Genomic DNA, 12,527 nt, shown 5'->3' with positions numbered 1-12,527 from the left:
GAAAATGTAAAAACCACTGTTTCTTAGCTCACAGGCCACTCCAGCCTGCAGAGCATGAAGCCGAGCCCCAGACACAGTTGGCCGAGACAGAGCTGCCTGGGGTTCTGTGTGCGCAGGAGGACTCTGCCAGTGAGGCCAGAGGGCCCAGACCAGGCCTCCCCACGCTCTCCTCACCAGGCCCTCCTGACATGCCCATATCTGGGGCAACAAAACCAAGAGCTGGCTGTGCCATGGGGACCAAGAAAGGGCCGTTCCACACCAACTCCATGGCGCAAAGAGTTGTGGCATGCTGCTGCCAGGACCATCTCCCCCAAAACCTTACCAGCTCCTGTTCCAAAGGACCTGTGCCCAGGTAGAGGGATGCCATCACGACTCGCCTCTTGGCCACTCTTATCTGCCCCTGAAAGAGGAGAAAAAAATCAAAATTCACATGCATCATTTTCACGGTTCACTAAGAAAATAGAACCCTTTGACCTAGGAGGCAAATCACACTCCATGCTGAACTATCCTATCCTATGTCTTCACCGATCATTATTTAAAGCAAGCTGAAAATGTGTATGGTAACCACAATCCTAAGTGAAAACAGCCTGCAAAGTAAAGCACAGTCTAGGACAACTCTAAAATGCAGCGCAGCCATTAAGAAGAATGAAAGCCGGCTGGGTGTGGTGGCTCACGCCTATAATCCCAGCACTTTGAGAGGCCAAGCCAGGTAGATCACTTGAGGCCAGCCTGGCCAACATGGCGAAACCCCGTTCTACTAAAAACAAAGATTTGGCTGGGCACAGTGGCTCATGCATCTAATTCCAGCACTTTGGGAGGCCAAGGCAGGCAGATCACCTGAGGTCCAGAGTTCAAGACCAGCCTAACCAACATGGAGAAACCTCATCTCTACTAAAAATACAAAAAATTAGCTGGGTGTGGTGGCGCACGCCTATAATCCCAACTGCTCGGGAGACCAAAGTAGACGAATCACTTGAACCCAGGAGGTGGAGGTTGCAATGAGCCAAGACTGCATGATTGCTCTCCAGCCTGGGCAACAAGAGTTTACCTCCATCTCAAAAAATAAAAAAAATTTTAAATATAATAAATAAAAGCATAAAGATTAGCCAGGCCATGGTGGCACATGCCTGTAATCCCAGCCACTTGGGAGGCTGAGGCGGAAGAATCACTTGCGAGCTGTGATCACAACACTGCACTCCAGCCTGGGCAACAGAGCAAGACTCTGTCTCAAAACAAAGAAGAATGAAGGCAATCTGTGCATACTGCCACAAACATCCACAATGGATTGCTGAGACAGCAAATGACCCGTTCTCCCGCCTCTTACGCCTCACTCCTGCACACAGCACGCAGGCAGGCACACGTGTCTGCAGAAGCATGAAGAATACGTAGCAAACTGTCCCCCAAAGAGCAGAGCTCAAAGGAAGGGGAGTATGGACACAAACCTGTCCTCTTCACTTTCTACCCATCTGCACAGTTTCCAACGTCCATACCGAGCACACATCACTTTTGAAATGTAGAGAGATAGGTATACAGACACGTGAGCAGAACGCACCAATGCCCAAAGATGGCATCCCAAATCAGTCCTAACAGCCAGGTCCTCTCCCTAGCAGCCCCATTCCGGAGGAGGAAGCAGGGATGCAAAGAATGGCAGTGTACCAAAGGTCAAACCCCAAAAGATACACAGGTCTCCGATGCAGATGAGAAGGAGACAGCTTCACATCTACCTGCTTCCCTTTCAGAAGGAACATCACAGCCCACCCCACATCCTCAACACAGGAAGACAGGCAACTTGAGTAGACAGAAACATGAATGATCACTAGGAAAGGTTTCCGGACAAGGAAAAAGCAAAGCAACTTTCCAAGGTTGCTATTTCCTTTGTTTTGTTACCAAGTGAAATAGATGTTTGTGGGGTTGATGATTATAAAGAAAAGGAAAAAATAAATAAGGCATAAGACAATTTAGTCCAGGCAAGCAAAGCATCTCTGACTGTTTACTACAGGACACCAGGCCCTACAGCTATAATGAAGGCATGAGGACCAGGCAGAAACCAGCATTGTCTTCTCTTCTTGCTATGTGCCCTGGAAAGAAACACATGCTACTCAGCATGCCACAAGCCAGGACAATCTGCCCACAGTTCAGCCCAGATGGCAGGAAAAGCAGCCCCTGGTGTCTTCTCAGCCTCCGGGGGCAAGCCCCTCCACCCCCTTCCCACTCTCTGCAGGTCCACCCTCCTCAGGCAGGGACGACCTCCTGGCCAGGGAATCACCACATGCAGACAGTCAGTCAACCTCCCAGAGCTGATAAGGACAGAGAATTGCCTGTGAAAAACCTGTTTCTCCAAGCCAAGGAGAGAACCAAGTAGGAGCCAAGAGCCAACAGTTGCAGCATCATTCGGCACAAACAAGCATGACCAGGACAGACAAGCAGCACAGGCAGGCGGGTGAGAGGGGAGAACAAAAGGGCACGCCTGTGTGCACGCACGCACACAGAGAATGCGTTCTGGAATGAGCCAGCCAGAAATTACGGTAAGTGTGGATCAACAGAACGAGAGGGCAAAAGGAGAGAAATGGGCAGCCATTCAAATGACTGAGAGTTCATTTTCTGCACAAAGGTGAGTCTCTACCTGCATTTCCTATTGTCTCCCAGCATTCTGCCTGCTTGCCCAGCCCCATCAGACGTTCGTTCTGGTTTTTTTTGGTTTTTTTTTTTTTAGATAGAGTCTTGCTCTGTCACCCAGTCTGGAGTGCAGTGGTGCAATCTCAGCTCACTGCAACCTCTGCCTCCTGGGTTCAGCCGGGTTCAAGTGATTCTCCTGCCTCAGCGTCCGAGTAGCCAGGATTACAGGTGTGCACCGCCCTTTTGTATTTTTAGTAGAGACAGGGTTTCACCACACTGGCCAGCTGGTCTCGAACTCCTGACCTCAGGTGATCCACCCGCCTCGGCCTCCCACAGTGCTGGGATGACAGGCGTGAGCCAGCGAGCCCGGCCAGACATTCATTCTAATATCATCGCTGATACACACTCAGGGAGTTCACGCTGTTATAAATTCGTTAGTGCAGGCCGGGCGCAGTGGCTCACGCCTGTAATCCCAGAACTTTGGGAGGCCAAGGCGGGTGGATCATGAGGTCAAGAGATCGAGACCATCTTGGCCAACATGGTGAAACCCCGTTTCTGCCAAAAATACAAAAATTAGCTGGGCATGGTGGTGAACGCCTGTAGTCCCAGCTACTCAGCAAGGCAGGAGGATTGCTTGAACCCAGGAGGCGGAGGTTGCAGTGAGCCGAGATCACGCCACTGCACTCCAGCCTGGCGCCTGGTGACAGAGCGAGACTCTGTCTCAAAAAAAAAAATTCGTTAGTGTTGAATTACTTCATTCCAATTAGCAGTTTAACCAGAATAACTAGATGTGGCATGTAAACCTGAGTAACATGTTGAAAGCCGAACCCCCAAACACAAAACTTTCATCACTACCAGGAGAGGAAAGGCACACACTTAAGACAAGAGTTCCTAAAGAGCCAAGACAACAAGGCTTAGATCAGGATGTCTAAATTCCCCAGTTATCTTAAAAGGCCTCTTCATGCGTATCAAATCCCCACACACAGGTTTCTACATCCTATCAATTACATCTACCAAGATGACACTACTGTGTCTGGAGATGATTCCAGGGTCAGGGGTCCATCATGCACAGACTAGATAAGGGTGCCCTCCTTCCCTGTCACCTTTAGCAAGGACATACCCATGCAGCCCACAGGTCCTCACTAACCTCCCTTTTCATGGTCCACAACTTCACCACGGAACAAAAGGAATCAGTGTGCCCACAAGAATCAAAGTCCAGGCCTGGCGCAGTGGCTCACGCATGTAATCCCAGCATTGGGGGAGGTCGAGGCGGGCAGATCACAAGGTCAGGAGTTCGAGACCAGCTTGGGCAACATAGTGAAACCCCCGTCTCTATCAAAAATACAAAAATTAGGGCCGGGCGTGGTGGCTCAAGCCCGTAATCCCAGCACTTTGGGAGGCCAAGGCGGGTGGATCACAAGGTCAAGAGATTGAGACCAACCTTGGTCAACAAGGTGAAACCCCGTCTCTACTAAAAATAAAAAAAATTAGCTGGGCATAGTGGTGCATGCCTGTAATCCCAGCTACTCAGGAGGCTGAGACAGGAGAATTGCCTGAACCCAGGAGGCGGAGGTTGCAGTGAGCCGAGATCGCGCCATTGCACTCCAGCCTGGGTAACAAGAGCGAAACTCCGTCTCAAAAAATAAAATAAAATAAAATAAAATAAAATAACAAAATAAAATAAAGGCTAGGTCCTTGTTCTTACTGTTGCCTCCTCAGAGCTTCTCCACCTGAGACACTGGCCCGACAGGTAAGTTTCTGACTGTGGCTCAGCTCAGCCATCCATGAGCTGAAACCTGACAGGTAAAACCCAAAAGGAATAAGCTGAGCAGCTAGCAACAGCTTCTAGACTAGAAAGCACTCAGGACTCAGCAATCTGATCCCCCAAAAGCTCTAACTCAAACTTTTCTTCCTTTAGACACAACTTACCTTCATGAGCTCAAAAAACTCTGCCGGGGAAGAAAGCACCCTGACATGAGAACTGGAGACTCCAAATTCTGGAACCAGGTTTCTGATCCACTGGAACCGGTGCACACCTTCTGGACACAGGCAACATGGTGGGGAGGTGACCTGGGGAACAGCTGGGGACAGCAAGGGAGCCAGTAACAGCCATGGTGACCTAAAGAAATATGCAACAGGGTTATACCTCAAATACTTCTGCAGAAGCCCCTCTCAGTTACTGGGGGGTGAAGAGGGGCTGGGAGATGAGCGTGTTTTTGTTTTATGAATGTCAGATTTTCTAGAACATTTTAAAAAGTGGGCCCAACTTAAGCGCTGCTAAAGGGTTTTTCCTTCAGCCCCCATTCCTCTTATTCCTTAAAGAGCCTACTAATTAAGCACCACTTGAGAAGTGTCAATACCTATAGATAAATCCACACTGTGATTCCAGACAACTCAAGAAATCATTTAGAGCATCCACAAGTAAACTCACAAAAGCTCTCACATGGTTTGCCACCACATGGCAACCTTCTAATGACTCTACCTCAAAAAAATTTGCCTACAGGCTGGGCACAGTAGCTCACGCCTGTAATCCCAGCACTTTCGGAAGCCGAGGTGGGCAAATCGCCTGAGGTCCGGCGTTCGAGACCAGCTTGGCCAACATGGAAAACCCTGTCTCTACTAAAAATACAAAATTAGCTGGGCATGATGGCACATGCCTGTAATCCCAGCTACTCAGGAGACTGACGCAGGAAAATCACTTGAACCAGAGAGGCGGAGGTTGTGGTGAGCTGAGATCATGCCATTACACTCCAGCCTGGGCAACAAGAGCGAAACTCCATCTCAAGGGGAAAAAAAAAAAAAAAAAAAAAAATCTGCCTACAGCCCACCACTAAAAGAACCTACCACAAGAGTAAGTCTGGCAGGAGTCTGATGATTACAGCCCAGATGCGCTGCTTTATGAATCAGGATATAAACAAGTTTTCTATTCAAGGAAGCACCCAGAAAAAGAAACTTCTCTTTAAAAATCCAATTTCCAGCCAGGCACGGTGGCTCACACCTGTAATCCCAGCACTTTGAGATCACCTGAAGTCAGGAGTTCAAGACCAGCCTGGCCAACATGCTGAAACTCTGTCTTTACTAAAAATATAAAAACTAGCTGGGTGTGTGAGGCAGATGCCTGTAATCCCAGCTACTTGGGAGGCTGTGGCAGGAGAATCACTTAAACCCGGGAGGCAGATGTTGCAGTGAGTAGAGATCAAGCCACTACACTCCAGTCTGGCTGACAGAGCAAGACTTGGTCTCAGAAAAAAATTTTTTTAGAATTAGCTGGACGTGGTGGCACACGCCTGTAGTCCCAGCTACTCAGCAGGCTGAGGCAGGAGGATTGCCTGAGCCCAAGGCTGTTCTTCCAGCTATGATCATGCCTTTGCATTCCAGCCTGGGTGACACAGCGAGATCCTGTCTCAATCAATTAAAATCAGACTTGGAAACAAAAGCTGGAGCAGGAAGAGAACGGAGAAAATGAGCTCCTCTCAAGAGTGATGAGCCCTGGCTGGGCACGGAGGCCCACACCTGTAAACCCAGCACTTTGGGAGGCTGACGTAGGTAGATTACCTGAGGTCAGGAGTTCAAAGATCAGCCTGGCCGACACAGTGAAACCCCATCTCTACTAAAAATAAAAATACAAAAAAATTAGTCGCGTATGGTGGCCGGCGCCTGTTCTCCCAGCTACTCAGGAGGCTGAGGCAGGAGCATTGCTTGAACTAGGAGGGAGAGGTTGCAGTGAGCTAAGAGTGCCATTGCACTGCAGCCTGGACAACAAGAATAAAACTGTCTCAAGAAAAAAAAAAAAAAGTGATGATGAGCCATGACCCTGCAGCATCAGACACATCCTCTTTGGGGGGGGGTCACACACCATCTCTGGCCAGTGTTGGCCTGACCACACAAAGCTGCACCTCTGGCAGACGCCACACTCCACTGAGGCTGAGGCTGGAGGAGATGTGTTTCTGCCCAGAACTGCATTTCTGCTGCTCAATGACTGAAAAACCTGCGGGGGACAGGGGCGGAGGCACTGTATGCCGAGAACCCCACACAAACCTGACCTACTATGAATCCTGGTCCTGCAAACAGCAGCAGGAAAATCCACTTCAGTATGTGATCTCAAGAGGGACTCAGGGGAAGAGGACGTTCAAACAATCCCAAGGTCTGAATGGCCACAAATTCCAGGAAGATGATTTCACTTGCTTGCTTCATGATAAAGCCCTGAATCTTCCCCGGGTTCGTAAATGTTCCTGCACAGACACCAGATGGCCCACAGCTGCACTTCCCAGAAAGCCCACTGGTCATGCCCAATTCACTGCCAAGAAAACCTTAGTCAACAGCAGAAGGTGCTGGCTCTGTGGATCCTGGAAGTCTGGGACTGGCCGTGGCCACCCAGGGCAGAGGTGGGAAACAGCTGTTCTCCCCCACTGTCTCTAGAGAGAGTGATGACACTCCCGGGCATCAGCTTGCAAATGAAAGGCCTAGATGTGTAAAGCAGGGCTCGATGCTGCCTGGGTTTCCCGCTGCTGGGTTTCCCACGTCCTGGGCCACCCTCCTGCAGTGCTAGAGAGAGGAGAGGGAAGGACCCTTCAGTGCAGCAGAAACCAAGAGACAATGGGAAAGGTGCACAGCAACCCATCAACCTGAGGCCCCAAGGGGGCCTGGAGTCCGATATTCACCAATGAGACACGGTCTGTGGTGGGGGAAACGGGCAACAGCAGCAGCAGATCAATGTCTCCTCTGCCTCACGGCACCTCTGCCATCTCTCAGACCACCCAAAAACCAGGTGCCACCTGTACTGCTCCAGGTCACACAGCCTTCAGAGAAGGTGAGAGCCGCAGCCAGGCACAGTGGCTCATGCCTATCTAGCAGTTTGGCAGGCTGAGGAGGGCAGATCACTTGAGGTCAGGAGTTCAAAACCAGCCTGACCAATATAGTGAAACCCCGACTCTACTAAAAAGACAAAAAAAATTAGCCAGGTATGATGGTGGGTGCCTGTAATCCCAGCTATTCAGGAGGCTGAGGCAGGAGAATCGCTTGAACCCGGGAGGCAGAGGTTGCAGTGAGCCAAGAAGACACCACTGCACGCCAGTCTGAGCAACAGAGCGAGACTTCATCTCAAGAAATAAAAGAAAACAAAAAAAGTGGGGCCAGGTGCAGTAGTTCAAGCCTGTAATCCCAGCACTTTGGGAGGCTGAGGCGGGTGGATCACCTGTGGTCGGGAGTTCAAGACCAGCCTGACCAACATGGAGAAACTCCATCTCTAGTTAAAAATATGAAATTAGCCAGGTATGGTGGTGGATGTCTGTAATCCCAGCTACTCAGGAAGCTGAGACTAGGAGAATCGCTTGAATCCAGGAGGCAGAGGTTGCGGTGAGCCAAGAGCATGCCATTGCACTCCAGCCTGAGCAACAAGAGCAAAACTCCATCTCAAAAAAAAAAAAGAAAAGGGCCAGGTAGAGTGGCTCACGCCTCTAATCCCAGCACCTTGGGAGGCAAAGGCAGGTGGATCACCTGAGGTCAGGAGTTCAACACCAGCCTGGCCAACATGGTGAAACCCCATCTCTACTAAAAATACAAAAATTAGCCAGGCGTGGCTGAAGCAGGAGAATTGCGTGAAACCAGGAGGCAGAGGTTGCAATGAGCCGAGATCGTGCCACCACACTCTAACCTGGGTAACAGAGACTCTACTCCCCCGCCCCCAAAAAAAAGGGAAGACAAGGAAACACTCCTTGGCACACAGCAACCCAGGAGAGGGCAAGTTCAACTTAACCCTAAGTCCAACTTAACCATCAACAAAGCCAGCATGTGAGCACATGTGACATACCATGGAGGGCACAAACGAACCAGGCAGTCTCTGCCTCCCACAACCTTGGTGGGCTCACAGACTTACATACCTGACATCATCTAAGAACTCAAGAAAAGATGCTAAAATTAAATCAATGTTCAAATAGTGCATGTGCTTCAAGGCATCAAAAAAGGGGAGCTGATGACGCCTGGGCTACTGGGAGGTTCTGCAGCGTTCTACCTCCAGTAGGCCTCAGAAAGCTGGCAGGACTCAAACATGGAGTGCAGAGAGGAGGGTGTTGCCAGCAGTGTAAACAAACATAAGCAGCAGGGACTGGGCTGGGTGCAATGGCTCACACCTATAATCCCAGCACTCTGGAGTCTAAGACAGGAGAATCGCTTGAAGTCAGGAGCTCCGGACCAGCCTGGGCAACATAGCAAGACCCTGTCTCTACAAAAAATTTAAAAAAAAAAAAAATTAGCCAGGCGTGGAGGCACTGTAGTCCCAGCTACTCGGGAGGCTGAGGTGGGACAACTGCTTAATCCTGGAGGTCAAGTACAGAAAGAAAGAGGAAAGAAGAAAGAAAGAACAAAGGGAAAGGGAAAGGAAAAAGGAAAGAAGAAAGAAAAGAAAAGAAAGAAAGAAGCGCCCAGCACAGTGGCTCACACCTATAATCCCAACACTTTGGGAGGCAGAGACAGGCAGATCACAAGGTCAAGAGATCGAGACCATCCTGGCCAATACAGTGAAACTCCGTCTCCACTAAAATACAAAAATTAGCTGGCATGGTGGCATGCGCCTATAGTCCCAGCTACTCACGAGGCTGAGGCAGGAGAACTGCTTGAACCCGGGAGGTAGAGGTTGCAGTGAGCCAAGATAGGACCACTGCACTCCAGCCTGGCTCCTGGCAACAGAACAAGACTCTATCTCAAAAAAACAAAAAAGAAAAAAAAGAAAGAAAGAAAGAAGCAGGAACTAGCAAGACCACTCTCAGCAGAAAAACCCAAGAGGTCTTCAATAGTCCAGATCCTGGAGGTCAAGTGCAGAAAGCAAGCAAGCAAGCAGGAACCAACAAGAACACTCTCAGCAGAAAAACTCAAGAGGGTCTCAACAGTCCAGAGAAAACACACACAGACACATGGAGTCTACACAGGTGTCAGGGTCCACCTATCACCTCCGTCCTACCTGCAGAAACCCACTTTGGCAGGCACAAGACTGATGAGCCCAGAGGCCCCAGGGCTATCCTAAGCAGGTCTCCTTCTTACCAGGCAGCTCTTGCTGGGAATGTTCCACCAGGGCCTCAGGCCAAGAGCTCTTGAAGGCTTTTTTATGTTGGCTTCCTGTTTAATCTGTGTACTGACAGGTTTATTTTTGTTAGAGAGGAGAAGCAGCTGAAAGCCAATTTAGTTTCATAGAGACATTATGGAGGAGACTCAAACTTCAAGTGACAATTTGATATGCCCCAAAAAGGAAGGTGCTTAAAACAGGGGCCAACTGTTTTACACAAGTCCCCACAATTACACCATATGCCACGGAGACCACATCTGGACTGGTGTCACTCAACAAAACCAAATGGCCAAGCACAGTGGCAAGTGCCTATAATCCTAGCACTTCAGGAGGCTGACGCAGAAGGATCACTTGAGGCCAGGAGTTCAAGACCAACTTCGGCAACATAGAGAAACCCCCTTTCTAGAAAAATTAAAAGTTAGCCAGGCATGGTGGCGTGCATCTATAGTCCCAGCTACTAGGGAGGTTGAGGCAGGAAGATTGCTTAAACCCAGAAATTCAAGGCCACAGTGAGCCAAGATCATGCCACTGCACTCCAGCCTGGATTACAGAGTAAGACTCCACCTCAGAAAAGGAAAAAAAAAAAAAAAAATGGCCAGCCGTGGTGGCTAACACCTGTAGTCCCAGCACTTTGGGAGGCCAGGGCAGTCAGATCACCTGAGGTCAGGAGTTCGATACCAGCCTGGCCAACATCACAAAACCCCATCTCTACTAAAAATACAAAAATTAGCCAGATATGGTGGTACATGCCTGTAATCCCAGCAACTCAGTAGAAACCCCATCTCTACTAAAAATATAAAAATTAGCTGGGTGTGGTGGCGCGTGCCAATAGTCCCAGCTACTTGGGAAGCTGGGTCAGGAGAATCGCGTGAACCTAGAGTGAAGGCTGCAGAGATCACACTGCACTTTAGCCTGAGCAACGGAGAAAGTTTCTCCTCAAAAAAAAAAAAAAAAAAAAAAAAATCATCATCATCTAACTGAAGCCCATCAGCCAGGGTATAAAGAGCCAACTCCTGCTCTGAATCTACACTGCTAGATGCTCAAGGGCCTATTTTCTTCCTTCACATCAGCCAGAACCCCATGGGGGTGAGTTCCCGGCTTTCTACAACATAACTCCTGGGAATTTTCTCAGAAAAGGTTGAACTCCGTGCTAGCAGCAGCCCCACCGCACAGCAATCCCAGCCTCCAGGGGCTGACCACCTGCACAAGCAATTCCCCACCCCAGGGAGGCTTACCAAGAAACCACATGGCCCAGTCCCAAAGCTAAGCCCCAAGAGACGGGAGGAGGCAGAGAGGCTGTGGTTATTTTACCAAAAAAGCCTAGTTACATGTCACACTCACCATTTAGAGAACTAAACCAGTACACACACAATTTCCACAGTGAGACCTGGGCGCCCCTGAATCATCTCTTTCTAGACACCATCTAGCTCCCAGTTCTAGTTATAGGAAAGAGGAAGTGGCGAGGGCTGGGAAGTCAGATAATGAGGTTCTGCCACCCTTTCCTCGATAAAGACCACTCCTTTACTCAGGAATATTGGAGAAGTTTAGAGAACAGGACCAGGTCAAGAACCGGTGATACTCCCTACCACCAATGCCCCAGCATTCAAAATCAGACCAAGTGTACTTCACCATCACACCAACCTCAGCAACAACCAAAACAAATGAACAGACAATGCAAAACAATCCTCAGCCTGCCATTCTGAAGGTGAAACGAGACCAGCATCTCCTCAGAGGACTGGCCAGCAGCCCGGCTCCGGCACCACCCACAGGATGCCTGACTGGGAAAGGTTCAGCCACCTGAGTTAAGGCTTCCCTCGGAATCTTTGCAGGCAAATTCACTGAACTGAGGAGTGGGCTGGGCCTGGGTGCTTAGGACCCCTGACCTGGGGGCCCATTGCTCTACCAAGAGAGAGGACAAAAGGCGGCAGCAGGGTACCTCGGGGAGAGGAGGAAAATTTCTTCCCATCATCTCGAGGAAGATCCACATCTTCCTCGAGAAGGAAGCGGCGAGCCAGGACTGGGGCCACCACCAAGCAAGGAGAGTGGACGGCTGCCTAGCCACGCAGGCAGCCCCAGGCGGGACGATGCACCCCCCCACACACAAACCCCCATTGGAGGCCTCAGTGGGACCTGAGCTCACAATAATCAGCCAAACTGAAACAATGAGAGCAGGAAGCAGCTGAGAAGCTATGGAAGACACCCGGTTACAAAAGAAAGCTGGGGAAAAGAGAAGTCACCTCTCCCTTTTGTGGGGAGACGGTTTTCCACGCCACCGTTTTGCAGCTGTGCGCACTCTGCTTTGTGGAAAACACCGGCACCTCTCGCCCTTCTCCTCTGCGTGTCAGCAGCGCCTAGAGGCCCTACCGAGCTCCTGCGTTCTCAGAGAAGGATGCCACTGAAGACAGGCAAACACCAGGGAATTACACCGTGGTCTACACTGCACCTTTAGACGCCCCTTTCCCAGCTTCTCCTGGTGTCAGAGAACACATGTTTCCCCTAGAGCTGCAGTACTTAATGTCACCCACTACCAATGAGACTCAAGTAACAGGCCAAATTCTTGGGGTTTTTTTCAAAACAGGGTATGTGGGACTCTGAACAGAGTACAGTAAAGCTGCAGGGCTTCCTTGCTAAGCAGGGCGGAAGCTGCGCTCTCTGAACAGAACACAGGTTGGTCATCCAGTGTCCCTCACAGGCGCGGTCTGAAGGTCCAGGGGCCCTTGTTTAACCATAAGGTACAGACTGCGGCCTGGAGCTCATCCAAATCTGTACAAAACGATGAAAACAGAAAGAAGTTTTTTAAAAGAAACTGAGCTCTCTGGATTGCGATATTTTCAGAAACTACTTTTTGAGAAAA

The 12,527-nt window shown here is 49.9% G+C and overlaps 1 protein-coding gene across 3 annotated transcripts in view; it reads right to left on the bottom strand.

The window, feature by feature from the left end:
• PGS1 (phosphatidylglycerophosphate synthase 1) overlaps positions 1 to 12,527 on the bottom strand; it is a 45,620-nt gene that overhangs the window by 28,109 nt on the left and 4,984 nt on the right. For all 3 annotated transcript variants that reach the window (XM_039476323.2, XM_074389017.1, XM_039476324.2), the window contains exons 2-3: positions 4,546 to 4,735; positions 323 to 400 (exon numbers count right to left, since the gene is read on the bottom strand). In XM_039476323.2, coding sequence (XP_039332257.1) covers positions 323 to 400; positions 4,546 to 4,735 — 268 coding nt within the window. The remainder of the gene's footprint in view (positions 1 to 322; positions 401 to 4,545; positions 4,736 to 12,527) is intronic.

The sequence above is a fragment of the Saimiri boliviensis genome, chromosome 17 (assembly GCF_048565385.1).
Source record: "Saimiri boliviensis isolate mSaiBol1 chromosome 17, mSaiBol1.pri, whole genome shotgun sequence".
Classification (NCBI taxonomy): Eukaryota; Metazoa; Chordata; class Mammalia; order Primates; family Cebidae; genus Saimiri; species Saimiri boliviensis.
The sequence above is the reverse complement of the archived record's forward strand: the minus strand, read 5'-3'. Positions and strand labels throughout refer to the sequence as shown.